The 23,195-nt window shown below is 40.7% G+C and overlaps 2 protein-coding genes across 3 annotated transcripts; both read left to right on the forward strand.

The window, feature by feature from the left end:
* The first annotated feature begins 541 nt into the window (after positions 1 to 541).
* On the forward strand, positions 542 to 11,424 carry LOC133413951 (serine/threonine-protein phosphatase 2A 55 kDa regulatory subunit B alpha isoform). Its single transcript, XM_061698895.1, has 10 exons — positions 542 to 803; positions 2,446 to 2,514; positions 4,138 to 4,235; positions 4,755 to 4,920; positions 5,810 to 5,922; positions 7,527 to 7,704; positions 8,726 to 8,890; positions 9,121 to 9,290; positions 9,655 to 9,746; positions 9,976 to 11,424. The coding sequence occupies exons 1-10, from the start codon at positions 797 to 799 to the stop codon at positions 10,253 to 10,255; spliced, it is 1,338 nt and encodes a 445-aa protein (XP_061554879.1). The 5' UTR covers positions 542 to 796; the 3' UTR covers positions 10,256 to 11,424.
* Positions 11,425 to 12,008: 584 nt separating this feature from the next.
* Positions 12,009 to 21,474, forward strand: LOC133414084 (BCL2/adenovirus E1B 19 kDa protein-interacting protein 3-like). Of its 2 annotated transcripts, none has more exons than XM_061699215.1 (6): positions 12,009 to 12,429; positions 14,913 to 15,144; positions 16,513 to 16,603; positions 16,857 to 16,960; positions 18,697 to 18,846; positions 19,924 to 21,474. In XM_061699215.1, exons 1-6 carry the CDS (start codon positions 12,375 to 12,377, stop codon positions 19,970 to 19,972), a joined length of 681 nt encoding a protein of 226 aa, XP_061555199.1. In that variant the 5' UTR covers positions 12,009 to 12,374; the 3' UTR covers positions 19,973 to 21,474. The 2 variants fall into 2 exon arrangements, with proteins under 2 accessions (XP_061555199.1, XP_061555200.1); XM_061699216.1 differs by having other exon boundaries at positions 12,027 to 12,429; positions 16,513 to 16,591.
* Positions 21,475 to 23,195: the final 1,721 nt, after the last annotated feature.

The raw sequence follows: 23,195 nt of genomic DNA on the forward strand, positions 1-23,195 counted from the left end.
GAAGAACATTTATTTGTTCTGCCTGTCACGATATGTTGCTGGCATAGATAGAATAACACACTCATTTGCCAAGGCATAGTGGTTGTGAATCATATCCCTTAACATCAACATTTTGAAGACCTTTTGAAGCCACTCTTTGGAGACAAAATAACCAAAATGAATCACATGATCACATGAAATACAGTAAAACTATTCTGGTTTTGGCTCCAGTCGTAATTATACATGGAATTATAGAGAATGCAAGTTCTGGTCAAGAATAGGTCAAGAAATGTGGGTATATGATGATTTCAGCTATCCAAAGGAGTGGTTTAAAATCGGCTTACACGTTGAAACCACGATGAGATCATTTTGACAAAAACAAATTATCCATCGCTTATGTTTCTGGTGTGAGGTTTCATTTAGTGTTTTTTTTGTTTTTCTCCACAATTCTCCGCGTTCATGCGCATCAGAGCATCTGCCTTGCGGCGTGCGCGCGCATCAGAGCATCTGCCTTGCGGCGTGCGCGCGCATGGTAAAAAAAAAAAAAAATTAAAAAAAACATTTGAGTGGAGGTGCGGAAGGAGGCTGTGGCGGGGTGGAGAAGTGACTTGTGGGATGCCAACTAGAGAAACAGACTCACGAGCGACGTTTATTATAACCGCGTTACGGTACACCTAACGCCCCGACACTCAGGTTCCAGCTGCCGGATAGTGGCTATACATCACGAGAGAAAGTTCCGTTCCCACGAAGCAGCAACGCGTGGGAGTGGGGAGGAAGGCTCGTGTTTGACTGAGGCAAGCCCCCAGTCTGTCTCGTCATGGCAGGTATTTCACTTCACCCGTCCCGCATGTAAACAGTACGAATATGCCGGCGTTTTGGCAACCTCACTCCGGCTGCACAAGCCCCCTGCCTCGTTGGGCTGCACGACTCTGCGTACGCCCTGTTAGCACTTTAGCTAACGGTAGCTAAACTTAGCCAATGCTAATGCTAACGTTAGCTCGTGGGCAAACTCCAGTGTCATCACGCGTCTGGCCCGTCGCGTTTTGCTACAGCTAACCGGCTAGGCTGCTAACAAAATGAACCATGTAGCCATTTAGCATTATTACCCGCCTTGGAGCAGCCTTGCAAGCTAAATATTGTACATCGATACTGAGTGCTAACGAGAACTTCCCGGGTCTACAGCGAGGGAATATCCGTGGCACCTCCAAACTAATAATTTTAGACATCCGCTCCACTGCCAAATGAATTACAGAAGCGACATTTGACACTAAAAGTAGAAATGATCCGATATACACATGCTATAACTGTCTTGGAGCTAACGTTAGCTCAAACTTTGACATTGACCACATGCTATTGGAGGTTTTGCAGTTTTATCACTTTAATGACGAAACCGGAATATGTGGTGGTGCATCAGGTCCCACTGTCCTGTAACATTTATGTAGCCAAATAGTAACAATTTCACTTGTTATTCGTGAGCTGTTAACTTCATGAGTTCCATTGAAATTGTATAATCACCCTTTTTATGATTTGGTGTAATTTGACCGTTTGTAATAAAAAGGTCACTCATGGTAGATTTTCATTAGTGTGTTCCTTTTGGGCGGGGAAGTGAGACGGATCCACGGGCATACGCATTGCGTTGCGACGATTGGTAATGAGCTGCTCATCATTGCCCTTTTCTTTTACGTTATAGCAAATTTCTAGGTAACCTATCCTTTTGGAAATATCTTGTTTCCCCCTCCCTCTTCTTAGTATATGTGAATATGGCAACTGTGATGACTCAAAAATGACCGACTGGTTATTCCCATCACTCTCATCCTATTACCATTTTTTTTCTTGTAAAATAATATAATTGTAGTGGTTTTTAATAATTGTTGATGTGCATGAAATTCATTTTTATTTAAAACCTGAAGACATTTAAGAGGTTTTGTGCCCAGATACTCCACACGTGGACCAGTAATGGGGGGAAATGCCACAGTGGTCACTGACAAAACTTGAAACTAATAAAAGTAATAATAAATACAAAAGAAAATTACTGAAAATTAACCAAATAAAATAAGACGTTGCTTTTACATTGTGATTCAACAAAAACAATTATTATAACACACATGATGAAAATGACTCGTATCTACCGCCTGGTCGGCATTGCAAATGGATAACCATTTGAGGCAATTGCAGCAATCATATATCTGTATCTCTATATTATAGGCCTGTTTTAGTAAAAAAAAAAATAATAATAATAAAATGATTCTGTTGGACCACATTCAATTTAAGCATTGTCTGGTTTTCACTGGCTCGTTTTTAGTTGTTTTTTTAAAATTATTACTTTTGTGAATTTCAAGTTGCAGTATTTCAATGACCATTGTGGGTTCTTCTTTCATTAAATGAGCTGTACAAACAATTTTGTCCATGTGTGTAGATGGCTGCTTGTCTGTTTTGCATTCAATTCAGTGTTTATAACTTTTGCAGGAGCTGGAGGTGACATGCAGTGGTGTTTTTCTCAGGTGAAAGGAGCCATTGACGACGATGTGGCTGAAGGTATGTGCGATAGCAAATTTAATTTTTTTTCATTTTTTTCCCCCCATTTCTATTGGTTATCAAGAGTGCACAGCAGTGTATTGATGCACTTGTAATGGGACAATATAATTGGCCTTGAATTCCATTAATTAGTTGATGACTAGCCGGTGGTCCATAACAAGACTGTCCTATTTCAAGATTAGTTATTTTATTTATCATTGGTAACAAATCTAATAAACTCAACAACTGTGCGAAAAGAAGACTGCAGTAAAATTTAAAAAAATTGATTTGAGTTGTGGTTTGAGTAGCATTCTTAATAGAAACTGTTTGCTGAAAACAGATATTTCCCTTTTTAACACCAGCTGTAAAAAAATAAATAATAATAATAATAATAGTTAATACACTCAACCCCTGATTGGTAGGAGGGCTGTGTGTGGGTATTGAGGGTAAATAATAAAAAAGTTGGATTAACAGAAAAAAACATAACCTTAGAATATGTGCAACAAATCTTGATGCTGGCTAACACATTTAATTTTGCTTTAGGGATTCAGTTGACATATTGTAATTCACTGGTAATATGGTTTCATATTGTTAAAAAAAATGTTTGCGGAAAAAAGATCTTCCCCATCAGTAGTTTAGTAAGTACTGTATTACGGAAATACTGTATTACGTATTCATGTAGGGTCGTCATTACATGCATATGTAGAGTCACACTCTAAAAGCTTCTTTATACTCGCTCGGGTGGCGACCGCGCTGACGTCACTGTGGCTATCCCGCGCGCAGTTTGCCTTTATACTCGAGCGCAACCCACGCGCATTGTTTTGAAAATGTCCTGCAGTTCTCCTCCAAGTCGGGGGTGTCGCTCCGACACCACTGCATTTTATGGCCATTTCCGGTAGCCGTTTTTACTTTCCTTTCCGGAACAAAGCAAAAACAATGGCGACCGTGGAACAATGTCTGCTAGAACAAATTGACCTAGATTACCAGATGATACGTTTAATTAGACTGCAAAATCAATCAAGAAGGGGGCAACGTCGGTGGTGTGGAACTAAGGGGAAAGCTGAGTCCGTCATCACAGCATGTGACTAAAACGGACCAATCACAAGAGATTATCTCCGCGGCATTCTGCGCGCGGCGACAATTTGTGCCGTGTGCACGTCAAGTGATGCGTCGGTCACGTGTTGCAATGCGGGCGCTGTCAGCCGCGCAAGCCCGGGAGTATAAAGAGGCCTTAATGTAGTGCTCTGTACATTACACCTCAGGCAATCTATTTACAAAGACATTCTCATAGACATTCTATAATCCCTTTCTGCTTCACCGGGCAGGAATGGGTTAAGTAACAATGTATGTGAATAGTGGTTTACTCTTATCCCGTCTGCTCTACATCTTTCTCTGGCCTACCCCCAATCTAGTACCTCATGATCCCAGAATGTGCTTCTCTCTTTTCTTTTCTAAATCCTTCCTACTTGGGGCAGCAGTGGGTCTCTGGAAGTGGGAATCTGGGGACAGGTTAAGATTAACTGCTTTTAATTTGGCTGTCAAAAAGGCAAGACACTTGTCCTCCATAACAGTGATGATGTCAAATGACTTTTTTTCTTCACCACGTTAATTGTCTCCTTTTTTGTTTTTGTTTTTTAAATTCAGCCGACATAATCTCCACGGTTGAGTTTAACCACACAGGTGAGCTGCTGGCCACGGGTGACAAAGGCGGGCGTGTGGTCATTTTCCAACAGGAAATAGAGGTACGACTCAAGGAAGTGTTAACACTAATATCCATCCATTTTCTATACCGGTTATCCTCACTAAGGTCGCGGGTATGCTGGAGCCTCTCCCACCTAACTGCGGGCAGGAGGCAGGTTACACACTGAACTGGTTGCCAGCCAATCGCAGGGCACATATAAACAAACAACCATTCTCACTCACATTCATACCTAAGGGCAATTTAGAGTCTTCAATTAACCTACCGTGCATGTTTTTGGGATGTGGGACGAAACCCAAGTACCTGGATAAAACCCACGCAGGTACGGGGAGAACAAAAATTCTACAAAGCGAGGCAGGATTTGAACTCTGTTCCTCAGAACTGTGAGGCAGATGTGCTAACCAGTCATCCACCGTGACGCCCACTAATATCTTTAAGAAAGTGCTTTAGTCTAACTTTTGGCATCAATGTTATATTTTCCTTCGTAATTATTACAAAAACAATTCATATTACCATACTTTCCGGCCTCTTATCCAAGTGTCTTCTTCTGATGTTCATGCAGAATAAGAGTCTGCCTCAGTTTCGGAGCGAGTACAACGTCTATAGCACTTTCCAGAGTCACGAGCCTGAGTTTGACTACTTAAAGAGTTTGGAGATTGAAGAAAAGATCAACAAGATCCGCTGGCTTCCTCAGAAGAATGCTGCTCAGTTCCTCTTGTCAACCAATGGTAAATTAATAATCCAGGAATACTGTTTGATGCATTTTTCTGTGCTACGACATTCTAGTACTTGGGACCACGCCCAGCCAACCACCATTGTAGTGTAGCACCATTGTGCTTTGGAGGAGCTGAATGCTTGAGGAAAATAATTTCGGAACTTTTTTTACTGGACAAATTTCTAATGAGCATCCGTCTTCTTGTGCCGTTGTGCAAACGAGTTCATTTTGCGCTGTTTGTAACCTCTAAATGTCTGATGTCAGAACCATTATAAACCAAGTATATTGAAAATAAATAACTAAGCCTCTCAATGGTGCAACAATGAATATACTACATGACATATTTGCAATTCATTGGTAAATATAGTACTGCAACAATAGCTAAACAAACAACTGTTAATTAGTAATTAGCCAAATTTCAGTTTGATCAAGCTCACTAGTTATCCTAGTGAGCAAAAAGGTAGAACACAAAAATAAGATGCTGGGAATACTGAACATTCCTGTCACATTCATGTTTTCTTCTGACAATGAAGTGCTACCTGCGCAAACTTCTACTTAACATCTACTGGTACTCACTTCATAAATGTAATTTCTTATATAGACTTTCATAATAACCTTAGATATACAAAAATGTCTTGTGGCTACCCAAGACTTGAAAATGTAGGTTAAGTATTTAACTGTGCCATAATTTGCTGCTAAATGTCTGCTAACGTGAGCTCTGTATAGTTATAACTGAATCTTTATTATTTTGCAATTATTTTGCAATCAAGCTATGGTAATACGGCTTTAACTAAACTCAGATTCTTACAAACAAAACAAAGTGAGTCTGTTCATGTGATGACAATAGTTGCCACAAGGGATTTTTATACCAAGGGACGTTTACCATATTTTGTCTTCGACAGATAAAACCATTAAGTTGTGGAAAATCAGTGAACGAGACAGGAGACCAGAGGGTTATAATCTCAAAGAGGAAGATGGACGCTACAAGGATCCCAACACTATCACCTCACTACGGGTCAGCCCATGAATCATACACACCCTGAGAGCACATGGATGACATTATGCAACAACACAAGAGATCAAAATCTGCCTGCACACGTACACACACTGGTCACTAGGTGCGCTTGCCGAATTGAATGAGAATGAAAGAGCTCCATAGACATTAAAAACCACAAAAATAAGCACCTTTCTGATGGGGCTGCGTGACACCATTTGTGTAATGAACTAATAGCAACGACTTCATTGAGTTTATGGGTCAGGCCCTACTTTCTGATAATGTGAAGCGGTGGTGGAAGTTCGGCGCATTTGGTCTTTCTCACGTTCTCTCCTCAGCTATGCTGCCCGTTGGATTCAGCTGTTGGATATCTTTTGGGGTTAGAGGCTCCACCGTCGTGGCTCTCCTCCATCCTCTGCGCGAACACGAGACAGTTTGACCACTACAATACAACGCACAAATGCATCCAATTGCAGAGAGCTGGCAAATATGTTAAATTTGAAAACAGGATAGTGGTAATGAACCCAGCAACTTCTTTTTACAAGAGCTATCGACTGCTCATTTGAAGTGCATAATCTGTTATGCACCATTCATTTTCTCCCTTTATACCCATAATATCTAAATCTTTAATGGTATTTTTTGCAGCGTGGGATTGTGCATTTTCTTGCTTGTCAATTATTTTGCTGTGGAAGACACGGGTCTTTTCATGTCATGGCTGAAAATAGTTAGAAACTGCACATATTTTTCAGGGACATTTGGTTACCTTCTATCGCACTCGTTTATTTAAACCCAAAACATCACTCTGCCACCATCTTGCTCATGTTGGTAGCCTTGTTGGAACAAGGTTTCCATCCACCAACCATCTGTAACTATCCATTTGGACCAAGTAGCATGGCATTCATCCTTGTGACACTGGTCAGGGTTGGCCAATCAGCTTTATGCATGACTGCATACCTTTGGAGGCTCTTGCATTGAGAGGTTCTTTCAATTCCAGTAACTCCAGCAGCTTTTATTATCTGCTTGCTGCCCAGCAGTGGCTTTTTAAGAACTGCTCTCGAGATGCATTTACCTCACGGAAATGTTTTCTTTATTTGAAACTAATTCCTTTGCGCTCTAAATCACAAATAAATTTGCAGTACAATGATTTTATTGAAATGTCAACTCATGTGGAATAACCTTAAATAATTGTCTTTACTCAGAGGGAGATTGATATCAGATAGGTGAAACATTTATTAAAAATCTTCCCCAGAACCTTTAGTCCAATATGCATAATAATTTTAAACAGTGTGGTGTTGTTTTGCTAAAAACGTTGAGCACTCAAAGTGGATTTTCAAGTCTTATCATTTAATGTGAATTAAAAAAATAATAATCCTGATACACTTGGAAGGGGAAGAGTTTACGTTTCATTAAAAATGTGAGTCTGGCCTTTGTTGGATATGGATCATAAAAGATGTCTATCCCTGACCTAACATTTCCATCCAGTTGTTGTTTTACCAAATTGAGTCCATAGAGGGCAGCATTGCTATGGTTTACTTAAAAAATAAATAAATAAATAAATAAATTACAGATGTTCTTAAGTGTCTGCAGTATCCATTTCTAACCCGTGTTTGTTCACCATATCTCAGGTGCCAGTTTTAATACCCATGGACCTCATGGTGGAAGCTAGTCCACGCAGGGTTTTCGCCAATGCTCATACCTACCACATCAACTCAATCTCGGTCAACAGTGACAACGAGACTTACTTGTCTGCTGATGACCTCCGCATTAACCTTTGGCACTTAGAGATCACTGATCGCAGCTTCAGTATCTTTTTCTGTCCGTGCAGCATTACAGAGATTTATTTATTTTATTATTTACTGTAATTTGCCATTTCACCTGAGTTTACACAAACGGCTTCTGGTATCACAGTGTAACTGCAAGCATGGTTTGTAGCATGGTTTGTATGTCTGTTTACAAAAGTGTTCATGAGAATGGACCTTCTAGTAGTAATGAATGGGGAGTTCATTCAGAACGTTTTATCCTATTCTGTGGTGATTATGTTTCATTTAAAGCGGTGTCGGACCTCTTGGATGTATCGTTAGATAAACTGACTTCAGTGCAGGGAGATTGTTAAAGAAAGACAGGGAAATGTTTGATGTGTCAAAACGTTGATCGATAAGACAGAAATATGGCAAGCAACTAACAAGGTTGAGGCTTAATTTTAAGATTGTCCCGATTTTCCTTGAGCTTTCCCCTTTTGTATAAAAAGTGCATATATATTACAGAGAACCCCTGCTATTCGCAGAAGGGCTTTGTCCCTTTAAAAAAAACCCGCAATTGACACTCCCTAAAGAAAATGTCTAATTGCCTATATTGCTAGTTTAAACACAAACTATGATCACAGAAGAGGTTAATGTAGTTTTTAAACTAGTATTAAAACATTACCTTTAAAAACAAATAGGTTACAGGTGATTTATATGTTTATTTAGACAAATGCATGTGTAACTTTGTTGCTACTCGGCATTCAAAGCTTGTCAGCTTGTACTGTGTTACTTCAACATACCTCCTTGACATAAATTACTACTTATTCCTATTTAGCCAGGACGTTGGCACCGTCTTAGAGCGTTTTAGTTCTTTTCAGAAAGACACACACGAACACAAATAGGATGAGTTTTTCAGAGAAGGATTGTTAACTGCCTGGTTTGTTATTGTCCTCAATTGATCTGGATCTGGTTATGGCCTTGCCCTTCTGTTTGAAAATTGTGCACACATCATTTAGCATATTAACTGGGCTTGTGGATCCTGTAGAAAGCATGTGTATTCCTCTTAACCAAGCATCTTCCAGATATTGTTGACATCAAACCAGCCAACATGGAGGAGCTAACAGAGGTGATCACAGCGGCCGAGTTCCATCCTCATCAGTGCAACACCTTCGTCTACAGCAGTAGCAAAGGAACCATCCGTCTGTGTGACATGAGGATCTCTGCGCTATGTGACAAGCACTCCAAACGTGAGCAATCTCACCCATAGTTTAGTTGCCATATGTCTCATTAGCCCCCACCCACAGATTCAACTCCTTTTCACCATACAGGTCAGATCTAAGTAAATGTTTGCGCAAAACTGAATGGGTGGCTAGTGATTTGTTCCTATTCACACATGATTCCAATAGGGATAATTAATATCTGTATATTTTAGGAAAAACGTGTGAAAGTCTTCTATTTCATTTTTGTTTATCTCCAGTTTTTGAAGAGCCAGAAGATCCAAGTAATCGTTCTTTCTTCTCCGAGATTATATCTTCAATCTCAGATGTTAAATTTAGCCACAACGGACGCTACATGATGACCAGGGACTATTTGTCCGTAAAGATTTGGGACTTAAACATGGAGAACAGGCCAGTGGAGACCTATCAGGTGTGTTCTTTAAATTAATGTATTTGCCTGATTGTTTGTAATAAACTTTCATTTAATAGGAATAACCATTAGTGTGGTTAGCTTTCCTTGTTTCTTCATTTAGTGTGAAGAGTGTCATCCATCTGATCTGGAATGTCATGTCGAAGGCCATTTCACATTGTTGTAGAAGTTTGCTGATGTTTATAGTCGTATCGATTCATGGGCACGTCAAATATGACCATGCTGTGTCAGTTTCAGAAACAAGATTGTTTAATTGTACTAAATTAAACAATATGAACATCTAATATGAACATTTTTTTTTAAATCAAACTCAGGAGTAGAGAAGCTCTTCCAGGCTCTAACCTGCTCTTCCTTTTCATTCCAGGTTCATGAGCACTTGAGGAGCAAACTGTGCTCGCTTTATGAAAATGACTGCATCTTTGACAAGTTTGAATGTTGCTGGAATGGCAATGACAGGTGATTCAAAAGAACAAAAGAAACTTTTCATTTGGTTGTTTTCACTCAATTTCATGATCGTGTTGATTTTTAATTATCAGTATTGATGACCTACACGTTTGGCTGCACACTAAGTTGCAGCACTTTTTTATTTATTTATTTATTTTTTGGCAGCCCCCCCCCCCAAACAAATATTTGTTTAGCCCCGAATACTAAAAGTCTCGCCATCTTTTCTACATTCTTCTGCCAGTGTGGTGATGACTGGCTCATACAACAATTTCTTCCGGATGTTCGACCGGGGCCAGAGGCGTGACGTCACTTTGGAAGCATCCCGAGAAAACATCAAGCCCATGCAGGTCCTTAAACCCCGCAAGGTATGCGTAGGGGGCAAGCGCAAGAAGGACGAGATCAGCGTAGACAGTTTGGACTTCAACAAGAAGATCCTTCACACTGCCTGGCATCCCCAGGACAACATCATTGCGGTAGCAACGACCAACAACCTCTACATATTCCAGGATAAAGTCAATTAATGTGCGCTAGATCTGGTGTGTGTGCGTGTACGTGTGAGAGAGAAATGTTGTGATGCACCACTGCCGCCTCGCGGCCTCAGCCAGGGTGGGTCACGGTAACGCTGACAACCAGCATCCCCTGTTCGTCGCTACTGGGTGTGACCAGCCTTTGTTCCCGATGGAGATGGAGGAAGCCTCGCTTTTGCTCATCATCAACCTGTCTGTGACGGTGACACCTGCCTTTGTGTTGCAGTGATGTGCCATTTAGTTTTTTATTTTTTATTTTTTTTTTGCCCGCCCACCTACCTCTCTTGGGGTAATGTGAGTGCAATGGTTTAATATCCAACATTTTTGGAGTACAAATTTATTTTTATAATCTCCCTTGGTTCTGTGAAATTTTTTATTAGTATGTCCCTCATTGTTCTGTGCCATTGTAGTGTTTAGTATTCTAAGAAAAAAATGCCAGTCTCTAATTTCTTTTTTTTAATGTGTGCATACATTATTTTATGAAGTCATCTGTAATGCTGTCATAGTATTATTTAAATCTCTATACATAGCTCCATTAAATGTATGCATACTTGCTAGTCACAAAGGTATGTTCAGAGATTGTGACAAAGGCATAGCTCTGGGCTTCTTGAGTCTACTTACTGTCTTGGTTAATCGGGTTTTGAATGACCAATATTATTCCAAAAATATTTATGTTCAAGTTTGGTCTGTGGCTTGTGCTGAACAAAAGCAACGTAAGAGTTTATTCAAACATAAGGGTTAACTATTTGATAAAAAAGTCCATATGGCTCCAGAAATATTGCGTCCTTTATTGTAACAGTTTTTAACTGGACCTTTAGCATTTTAACCATAAGGTAATCGCAAGCGTTTTCTTCCCATTGTGTACCACAGATCAGTAGAATTACTTCCTAAGGGAATTGTTTGCTTTGACACTGGACCTGCTCCAATTAAAGTTCTATGTGGTTTTTTTTTAGGCAAATGTATAAAACATTTTTATTTGAGGCATTTCATTGCATCCTGTTAATTCAAATTCAAACATTACTGCTACTATATGTGCTGGTGCAATGAGCCGCAAAAGAACTGAAGTGTTGTCTCCACACCTTACAAACGTGGACCAGTTAGACTATTTGATGCCTCTATCAATGTGCGACTACAGTTTGAATCTATGGCGGTGACCGTAATAAAGGAACTACTTTTTTTGCACACGATTGTTTTTATGAGGCACCTCATGAGTAGGTCTTTGTCATGTGACATGGTGTCGGTGTTAAAAGTCATACAAGTTTCTAAATTCTTGCAGTGGTGGGCAAACTTTAGTGTATAAGGGCCATGTTTTATTTTAAAAACTGACAGGTCATTTGCTGGGTTTAAAAAAGTTAAAATGTCAAATAAAATAATTGCTCATTTTTACATTTGATTTATAGTTAGTAGTTTGGAGAAATTAATACAAATGTATATGTTTAAATTGATTTACAAATATTTCGTTTATAATCAGTTGAAGAATTTGATCGGATACGTTCACGAAAAACAGACTTGTTTTAACCGATTTCAGAAAAATGGCAAAATGTATGCAACAAATGTTACAGGACTCTTGACGTAAATGTAGCAGATGTAACGTTAGGTCATGTTTGCTCTTCTATAGAAGCCGATTGAGAACGTGAACTTTTATCATTGGAATCAGCAGGATGTTGAAATCACGTTTCTGTTGTCTCTGTGTACGTGAGCACACGCACGCTTACCATGGACGCCGAGTTACAGCTCATGATAAAAATAACTTTTATTCCTTATTAGAGCTACTACACAACGCAGACTTGCGTCTCGAATGAGTTTAATTCATATACTGCGTGTATATTTTTAGAATGTTATATAATTACACTCTTCCTTGTGCTACGTCATCAGTCAGCTCCGGGAGGACTTGTGAGTCTCGCGGTGGCTACCGCCTCAACCGCGCCAGTAACACATCAAAACAAATCGCAGTACAGCCTTAGTTTAGGTAGGACCCCTCCAACAAAAGCATCGGACGGCGAGGCGATACACTTGTGTTGTCACTCGTCTGAATGTATGAAGGAAAAATCACACGCGCTTTCCACTGACGAGCTTTTTATACAACCCACGCTGGTTGTTATCAGGCTCAACGATGTCCGACGCTAGTGACACTGCTACAGACAACAACGGAGACTCTGGGCTAAACGGTAAGTAGTCACCTACGTTTCAGGGTTTTAACAGTGTGTCCGCTAACCCTATTGGCGTGTGGGGCTGTATATTATGTATGATGTAATTTATTTCAAATAGTTTAGCATGTTCGTTGATCTTTTTTTCCACCGCGAAATTACATTTAAGGAGGTGGAGTGAAGAGCGCCATGTTCCATGTGTTTATTGACAGCGTCCGGACCAATGGTTGTTTTGATCCTATTGACTGACGGGCCTGTGAGCCAATCAGCAAATCACGCGGTGGTGTGGAGGTGGGTTTTAGTTTTGTCAACAAGGCCAGCTGGAAGACTCCCAAAAATCGGGGCAGAAGATTCTGAAAAAATTTCGACGAGGGTTCAGAGGGTTCTTATAATATAACTTATATGGTTATGTTGCTGCCCTGTATATTATTATTTTGTGGTCTTAATATTTTATTTTGCCTGATTGAATAAAAATATATATTCCCAAAACAGTAATCATTGTTTAAAATTTACATCGCGATTTACATTAGTTAAGCAAGCCAAGTTGAGCTCAGCCTATTAATACGACGTAACTGTCAGGCCGATGGGAACAAAAGCATGAATATTAAACTGCTTACAAGGCAAGAGTGTGTGATTTGTTTCTCCATCACTATGGAGAGGCATGACGGGGCATGCTATTTACAGCGGCATTCACAAGGGCCAGTGGCAGACGCTTCAGACGTCAGTAAATGGGCATCGGGTTCAAATATTTCAACCTCCCTTCTTGAATATATTGGACAGAGTGTATTTTATGTGGATTAACATAGAGATGTCTTATGACATCTGCAGCTCATCTCACCCGTTAGGGACAACTTTGTCTTATTAGTGCTCAAAACTCTTATTATATTTCTGTCATTCTTTTATGAAGAGGCTCCATTAAGTCATTGTTAATGGGCTGCCCAGTTTACTTGGCCATGAGTTTGATGGAGTGTTTATAAGGTTTGTGTGTCACTTTGGATCGACCATGAAGGCTTGAGACATACTGGACTGTCGCTGTACATGTCAGACAAAGCTGTAAGGACATGTCCCTCAACCCTCAGGTTATCAACAAGACGGTGTGTATGCGTGCTATCTGAGCCAGTAGGCTATTTTTAGATTTTCCTGGAGCTCTCACACCAGGTCATAAACACATTTATCTATTACATACGCTCTTCGGGCAAGATCCTCCAGCTCTGCTCAGCTGGGTCCGTTCCTCAACATCAGTAGATCAAAAAGATCCCTTTGTGTCCCTTCTCTTAATCCACCTGACAGATGATAACGGGTCTGAGGCCAGAATGTTCCTAACCGATGGCACCATGGCAACGTGGCTTCAAACCACAGAGCAGAGACAATGCTTTGTCAACAGCAGCTTTGCTCATAGTCTACTCCGTAATCCACAGGATGAGAGTGAGTGCTCAGTTTTAGGGGAGGGACGGGCGGCATTGGGTCAGTGAGTGTGATTGTCTTTGCAATTGAGTGTGTGAACACACTGTTTATTTTACGGTTACAGGACCATGTGACCTCTGTGGGAGGTATCACTGGTCTATGGTAAGAATGTTTTTTTTAAATGTCATGAGGGTTTTGGAAAAATTGCAGTTATTTGTCTTTTTTTACTTCTTGAACCGGGACGCCCATCATCTATATTTGTAATACAGCTTTATTGCGTGGTCAGTCCCACTCAGCTGCCTGCCCATGCACAGCTCATAGCTCACAGCTCACAGAGAAGGAGCGTCATATATCACATGCAAGGTCCACAGGAACCCAGAGGAAGACATTTACTGCCCTGTCATCACACAGCACGACATAGTGCTTTCCTCATCAAGTTTTGATTGACACTCTCAGGCAGTCCATTGTCACATCCGCTTGTTTTTCTTCGAGTGAAAGTCCTCAGAGTCTTTTTATGGATCCTGCAAGCTTGTGAGGTCAAATCAGGGAAGCACAGGTGTAATTCCCTCCCGTAACATTGTCCATGTTTACTTCTACTGCCATAATTTGATATTAAGCAGTACATAAAATAAACCACGACCATGTAAACAGGCTTTTAGGGTTGCTATAAATAGTCATATTTGAGTAGGCAATTACCTGGTTTGACATCACCTGAAACTGCAATTGTAATAATAAATGGATTGGATTGTTGCCTTTCTGAAAAATGTCATGACATCTTTCTGCAAGCCAAACTGTTATTTTGGTGTCCTCACAACATTTTCTTGATTGGAAAATTGGCAGTCAATATATGGTCAGTTCTAAATGTTACATTTTAAGAATGTTCCAAACTTCTGTTTCTATCTATCTCAGTGTTGTATTCAGTTGATGCTATCAATCAACAATCGGTTCCATACAGTTATAGAATACCATTGAGGTAGTGAAATTAAAGAAGTTATAAATACTAGGATTTAGTATCACATCAATGGTTGTACCAAAATGTGAATATCCACATAGTTTTTGTTTTGGAGGCACCGTCAGCACATCAGTGTTTGTCCCCATAGGGTCCTGGGTGGAGTTGGAGATGAACAGAGGCGCTACAGGGACAACCCAGTCCCCTTCCACAGTTAGTCCTGCTTCAGGGCTGTTGCCCCTTCCTCAGGTGGAGGAAGAGGAGGCCATGGTAGGGGCACTGGAGCACGTGCCATCCTCGTCTTCCATCCACAACGGTGACATGGAGAAGATCCTGCTGGATGCCCAGCATGAGTCAAGCCGAAGCAATTCTTCCTGCGACAGGTAGGCTTACTTTTCCCTGTAAGTACAATTTACTTTTTGACCTGTTGAACAAAGCATATTTTTGTTTTAATTCAGCTTTATTTTATTAGGTTCAAGTTGCTGTGTCATTTCCTTCTCTTCCTAATCGTGAATATACAGTAGATTAAAGCTCAAGAATATTCCTGTGGCAAAGTTAAGAGTCCCAAGCTACTTGGGTTCATAGCATTCTGGGATTTCAGGATAGTGGGCGGCTTTCGTCCAAGGTTCTTTTTGACTTGTAGCCTTTTTAAGGGCTGGTTCAGTCGGAGGAAATCAAGTTAGCTGAGCCTGTGACTGTTTAGCCCCCCCCCCCCCCCGGCCTCTTGACTACAATATCTTCTCTTGTGTGTGAACCCTGTGTGCACTTGGCCCTTACACGCCTGTTTTCATCTATGAGGTTTTGCCAATTTACTTAGAATAATGAATTCATTTTATTTTATTGGTATACATGAGGGCGGCACGGTGGCCGACTGGTTAGAGCGTCAGCCTCACAGTTCTGAGGACCAGGATTCAATCCCCGGCCCCGCCTGTGTGGAGTTTGCATGTTCTCCCCGTGCCTGCGTGTGTTTTCTCCGGGCACTCCGGTTTCCACCCACATCCCAAAAACATGCATTAATTGGAGACTAAATTGCCTGTAGGTGTGACTGTGAGTGCGAATGGTTGTTTGTTTGTATGTGCCCTGCGATTGGCTGGCAACCAGTTCAGGGCGTACCCCGCCTCCTGCCCGATGACAGCTGGGATAGGCTCCTAAGTCCTAGTGGCACGGTGTGTCCCAGATGTGTTCAAGTCCTCACAGCCTGAGGGAAAAAATTGGTTGTTGAGGAACCTGAAGGCCTATCTACCTTTGCTATGGTTACGTGTGGTTGGAAAGGTGGTGTGCTGTTTGCTCTATGTAATTTTGTCACATGCCAGACCACGTGCCTGCCCGGAGTGGCTGATAGATTTATCACAAACATGCGACCCTAGTGAGGATAAGCGGTACAGGAAATGGATGGATATTTCACTTTTGCTTAAACCATTTAGCAATTATTAATTGTAATTATTGCAATTATTTCTCATTGTCTTTATTAGAATATACCCAGGAAAGAAAAAACTGAAACTGTGATGAACGTCATTTGCTAACTGTATCGGTCTGTACTCTGTCAAAATGACTGCTGTGAATAAGGACAATAAACTAACAAGACTAGGGTACTTCTCACTTTATGCATTTCTAGTTTTTTAAACAGCCAAGCAAACTAAATATTTTCCATGACATGACTGTGGAATTTCCTATCATACACAATGTTCTGGAGGACCCTGTTTGATCTTACCATTACTGAAGATGCTTTATTTGTGGTTTTGATCGCTCAGTCCTCCACGGCCCCACACGCCGCAAGATGAAGGGCAGATCATCTTCGATGTGGACGTGTCCAGCAGACGAGACAGTCAAGTAAGAGCTCACGTGAGGCCTCTAAAGTTCTTTAGAGGTGTTGCCTTGACAACCTCAACGCCCAAACCGGGGTATCCATCAGAGTTGTAACTACTCTCCACCTAATTTTCAACAAACATGAAAAGCATTTGCATTCTGTAGAAAGGATTGCCAACAAGTCTCATAGACACATCAAGTTGATAAATAGCTTTTGTTTTATTCTGTAACCCCAAGCATATTATGTGTTTAGCGTTTATAGATGATGACTTAGCGTTTGTCTTTTTAGATAGAAGAGGATGTCTTGGACAAGGAGAGGGATATGGACATCCTGATGAAGGACGCAGATTGGGTTGTTGACTGGTCTAGTCGACCGGAAAACATTCCCCCTAAGTAAGTCTGAACTGTGTAAACATCACCCTCGCCACACACACACACACACACACACACACACACACACATCCACACCTGCTTGTTTGTACTGAGAAAGCGGTTAGTCATTCTAGCAATAAAGTTGGTGTGACATCCAGATACCAAAATAACCCAGCTGCTTGACATTATTATATATGTGACTTACAAACTTAAACTAAGTGGTGCCTTGACTTACAAGTTTATTTCCTTCCGTGACCAAATCTAAATTATCTGTCCCCACTGCAATGAACAGAAATCCTTTTAATCTGTTCCAGCCCCACATTGTGCTCCTTTTGGTGTGTGCACTTTGGCCACCAGGGGGCAGTATAGCATAGACATGGAGACAAACAAAGAGTTTTGCAAATGATATGATAAAGAATACATGCATGTGAGTATTGTTATAGTATCTGTCTTCAAGTTGCTTCATCATTTGTGTTTGAGTATCCATTGCTTAAATTATTATAACCCCTCGACTATCGACGCTATTAACCTGTCTATGGCGTTTTTCATTGTGTGTTAGGATTAAGCTTGTTGACATTCCTAAGGCAAAGTTATGTGGTTGTTTGAAAAAGCATAATTGTCTTTGTTTAATGTTTAGTTAAACAGTAATCTCCAACTGGGAGTGGCAATAAACAGCTTGAAGCTTCTTTTTTTGAGTAATTGCCCTAACCCTATCTGCCAAACTGCTGCTTGTTGTGAAGCTGAGTTTACTGTCAACATCTAGCACATCTAGCGCTTTTTTCCTCACAAGTCAAAGCAAAAAATCAGCCGAGGGACGGCTCATATCTCAAGGCACCACCGTAAATGCGCTTTGGCCAAGGTTGTGAATCTGGTCAATTCGTTTGAATAAAAACGTGACAGTTTGGCATACTTTTGAAGGAGCCACATTTGGCCGATCATACATCGTATGTATGCACAAACTCTCATACTTCCTCTGGCGTTCGCACACACAACAAACACTCCAGCCGCAGCTCACACGTCACATCGTTGAGCTAGTGCTTCAGCATTCTTCTGCAATAAAAAGTAAATGTAGAAGCATGGGACCCTGGGATGCACAACCCCTTTGCATCAGTTGCATTAATTAATTGCATGAATTGTTTTGTATTTGTGTGTGATAGAGACTAATCTAAATATTCAACCCTCACTAATGTCCTCACTAAGTTAGTATTTAACACTATTGTCTTTTAAAATGTGTGGCAAGTTCATTATTTTGAAGTCAACGGAAGCTCTGAACTTGTTTTTAAAAGGACTGTGCCAGGCATATGTATGCTGTGATATCAAAATATAATTTCAGTATATATGCCCCCAATCAGGTGGCACGGTGGACGACTGGTTAGAGCGTCAGCCGCACAGTTTTGAGGACCCGGGTTCAATCTCCGGCCCCGCCTGTGTGGAGTTTGCATGTTCTCCCCGTGCCTGCGTGGGTTTTCTCCGGGCACTCCGGTTTCCTCCCACATCCCAAAAACATGCATTAATTGGACACTCTAAATTACCCGTAGGCATGACTGTGAGTGCGAATGGTTGTTTGTTCCTGTGTGCCCTGCGATTGGCTGGCAACCAGTTCAGGGTGTACCCCGTCTCCTGCCCGATGACAGCTGGGATAGGCTCCAGCACCCCCGCGACCCTAGTGAGGAGAAGCGGCTCAGAAAATGGATGGATGGATGGATGCCCCCAATCAGCCATGTGTGTTTTTGTAACTTCACATTTTTTCCTCGCAGGGAGTTTAATTTTTGTCACCCTCGACGCTCTGTGACGCTCAGCATGAGGAAGACGGGTGCAATGAAGAAAGGAGGCTTCTTCTCTGCTGACTTCCTCAAAGTCTTCATCCCATCCCTGCTGATTTCACACATCCTTGCCCTTGGACTTGGGTAAGAAGCACCAAGTCAACATTAGTGCACTATTAAAGATTATTCCTGTCGATCCATCATTTTTCTTACTGTCATTGTTGAGTGTATGTAAATCTCTCATCTGTGTTCGTCACACACTCACTGCCATTGACGGCTTTAGAAATTAAATATCCATATTAACTGGGAAGGCTGGCAGTGAATGAGTTAATAGTTTACATTTGGCTTTTTTTTCTAGGGGATATTTCACAATGAAGTCTCACATTCTTCCGCGTGGCAAAAGCCGTAACTTTCTCCGATGGCACTACTAGTAAATAATGGCACTACTAGTACAACCCCTTACATGCCATTTGACCAAAGCAGAGCGATATTGATATAACTGGATAAATGGTGAATGATGATTTTAGCCTTCTTCTCGACCACCGTAGTTTGAATGTGTCAAGTGTCAGTCCAAATGATGATGTTACGTGATGTAAATGGCTTTGAAGAGAGACACAATGCTGGGTGTAACGTCTGTTTCAACAGCTACGTTCATTCAAATGACTGACTCATTATTGAACTTTTCTGTTGCTAGGATTAATGGCACAGATGTGCTCTTTTGACATTGAAATAGCTCGTGCACTGAAATCTACTAGCATGCTAGCCATTATGTTTCGCTAATTTTACTCGTACAATGTCGTACAAGCAGTCTTGCGATGTTCTCTGTACAACTATTTATGAACTCCTCTCGATTTAGCATCCTAACCCACAGGTTCGAGTGGATTTTTTAAAGCAAAATGAAAATAAAAACAAAACTTTTTGGGGCATATCTGGCAGCACAACCCCAAACACAACAGGTTTTTGTCATCGTTTTCAGTTTAAGTCAAGAGTAGTCACTTTTTGCCACCAGAAAGTTTCCATGTGCCTATTGTTTACAAACATTCTGAAATGGTCTATATAACTAAATTCTTAGGTATGTTTTCCAAAGTGCCGATTAGGTCCAGGAGGGGGCGCTGCTTAGTCACATGTCAGCTGTCATGCCCAGATATCATCAGTATACCCAAAATTCTTTCCTGGGCTGCATTTTGACATATGACCTGCATCTGGGCATCTTCTCAACAGAGTTTACATTGGGAAGAGGATGACCACGCCCCCCACCAGCTCCTTCTGAAGCTGAAACTGAAGAAAAGTGCCTGAGAAGTAGCCTGGAGCCAGAGAAAGTGTTGCTGTCATTTGAAGAGTTTGTCCTTCTTCTCCCCTGCTTGCCCCCTTCGTCCCCTCCTCCTCGCTGAGATATGACATGTTCTCAGGAGAAATGCATCGCGCCCCATCATCCTCAGCCCCGCCATCTCTCTTTTTGACTGGCTTTTCTGACACTAGATAGCCAATCCCTTTATATCCACTCATTTGTAAAAGCTTTTCAAAGAGTGCAAAGGCTATATTCATAGGCTTGTTTTAGATGGGTGACATTTCTTTCAGAAAAGTAAATGAAAAACTGGGTGTGGGCAAGTTTGTGCAAGCCACATGTGTGCTGACAGTGTTTCGAGGTCGGGTCTATAGGGCTACAGTGTTGCAGGGTCCAGAAAGGTTCAGACTGAGTCAGTGTTCTTTCAGTTGAACAGCTTTGTGTGCAACATATCGTAAGATCTCATCGGGTCCTGAATGCAACACAGCGCTTTGCTGTTGGATTTCTTTTGTCTTTTGTGTCGGGTTTAAGATACCTGATCAAATTTGGCACCAAAATATGTGGTCAAAAATGTAGGTGAGAGTTAAGTTTTGAACATTTAGTTCAGGTGTTTCTCGAAACATCTGCGTTTAAAAAAACGTTGAGACTTTTCTTTCATTCATAAAAGCATTATTTTTTTTATGTCTCATTTATCTGTTACCCAGATAAAAATTTGTCGTTTTGACAAAAAAAAAAAAAAAAATGCACCAAAGCCTTCCTGGATTTGGGCACTAGTTCCTCTTATGTCTGATCAACATGGCTGCCACATTTAATTATTTCACTTACCAATGTCTGACTGACAGACAATGTCTGACAGTGTTCAACACAGAACAAAGCTTTATGTGCTACCTTCTATGGGTGAATGGGAGGAGACTGGGTTCTTTCTTGCCCAGTACTGAACTTTGACCCATCATCTGAATGCCAAATCTGTGGCACGTGGTCATGCAGTGTAGACAAAATGTTGAGCATTTATTAGAAAGAGGTGTTTGATGACTCTTTGAAGAGATGAGAGGCTAAAGTGTTCCTCTGTTTAGTAATCTTGTTTCATTTATTTAGTACTCTTAACAACAATGTCCCACCAGGTTAATTGTGAATTATTATTTTTTTAAATAACAGCTATCGAGTTAGCAGAGTGGTGAATTTGATTTAGCTATCACCGTATTACCTTGAGCGTGAATATTCTGCTATTTTTGTTTTTGTTTTTAATACTTCTGCTCCTGTGTATTTGTGCAGCAGTCAGAAGGCTCATTATGCCTCCTTTTTTTTAATATGATCATGAGTCGCCTTAGACATGTTCCAAACTAAAAAGCTGTGCGTTGACTGGTCCTAATATGAGAAGGAACTTGGAGAGTGCTCTCACACTGAGATGGTCTAACATTAATTATTGTAATAGAGTTGCTTTATTTTACTTCTCCTTTAATTGTCATTAAAGATAACCTGAATGACTATTTCATGTTTTGGGCTACATTCTTTTACTTTAAAAACAAGTGGCAGGAGAGAGTGGACATTTGAACATTGCACTGATCCTTAAGGACTGCTCCTAAAACTTGTGGCGAGATCGTGTTGTTTCCTCCCTCTTCTTGTGTTCAGCAAAGTGTGTCACCCTCTGGCAGCTGTCACAGTCCACAACTGTTGTTTTGGACGCCATTCAAATCCACAGCTTCTTCTGTGCCAGCTCCAGCACAGCTGAGACCTGAGTCCCATGTTTCATAACTTGTTCAGAGTTCTTGTGAGCGCTATAGTCATAACAGAGACATGTTCTGACCACTGTGAGGGGAAAAAAAAGAGAGTGCAGAGGCTGTTTTTACCTCTCAACTTGCCGCCAAATGACCTTGTTAAACAGCACTTCTTGCATTGAACTTGTAGATATTATCACTGGTGTGACCCCACATTGCTCACATTTGCAGCCACCCAACGGATGCCATTACTGCACAGTTACCCCCCCCCCCCCCCCCTCCCGAGAAGAATATGCCTTTCTCATGAACTCTCATTAGCACTGCTCTCCAGTGGTGAGTATTCTGTAGTGCTGCCATGTTTCTCCTCACACACAAGTTGTATATGTTGCCAAGTCATGCTCTCACTGGCGAAACATAATTACCAAGAATTTAGTTTAGTTATGAGACTGTCCTTGGAAAGTATTCTGGGTGAAACATAATTGGATTTTATTAAATCAAACACAGGATAAATATATTAGAGACTATTTTTCAGAACTGCATTAGGTTAAATTTATGCATACGTGATCATGTGTAGCACTTAAATAGACACTTCATGAATCTTTATCCCCAAATACACTTTGTGTGGAAAATATGGAATGTTATTTGAGAAGCTAATCAAAAATACTAAATACATTCTACAATATCTGAAGTTGTTTTTGCTCATTGCCATAGATGCTAAACTTATACATTTACATTAATGCATTAGTTATTGTCTTGTAACTTATTACAGGAACTGTCAGTTGACCCAGTCTTAATGTATGTGGCAATGTTGCAGTCTTGTTGTTGTTGTTTTTTAATTTAGTAAGTCGTGCCTGATTGATTTATGGGTAACACAAACAGCCTGTCTCCTCCTCCTCCATCCTCAGCACACCTCTTATTGACCAATCCCAACACTGCAAGACCCATAGCTCCTCCCACTGCAGCTGATGGTGTTACCATGGGTTACCGTGGGTGTTGGCCAGTCATGTCTCTTGCATTGGTAAGGAGAATCTGACATACTGTATTTATTTACTTCAATGGAAAACACTTCATTTTTAGTTTATCAAAAGTAGAACGTGTACATGTTGTGCACTGTCGTAAAATACTAAAACTGTTTATAATCATGCTGTATTCAGAATGCAAATTTAGTTCAGTTTTCACCATGCATGCATTTATTTACCCCTTCTCATTCACCTTCATCAGCCCTCTTTTAGAGTGAGGTCAACACAAATTATTTGTTATATCTTCCTTTTTTGTCAGTGTTAAAATACTGTATTTTTTAGTTTAAAAGGTTGTGTGATGTAGTTGTTATGTGTACAAAAACATGCTTGCAAGCTGTATAAAAATGCTTATCCTAACATTCAAATGCAATGCGAACACACCAAAGTTAACTGTCCATCAGGGAGGTTTTAATTAATGAACAATTCTTTATTAATCCGCCTTAAATTACAAAGTAAATGGGGAAAATGAAAATA

The sequence above is a fragment of the Phycodurus eques genome, chromosome 15 (assembly GCF_024500275.1).
Source record: "Phycodurus eques isolate BA_2022a chromosome 15, UOR_Pequ_1.1, whole genome shotgun sequence".
Lineage (NCBI taxonomy): Eukaryota > Metazoa > Chordata > Actinopteri > Syngnathiformes > Syngnathidae > Phycodurus > Phycodurus eques.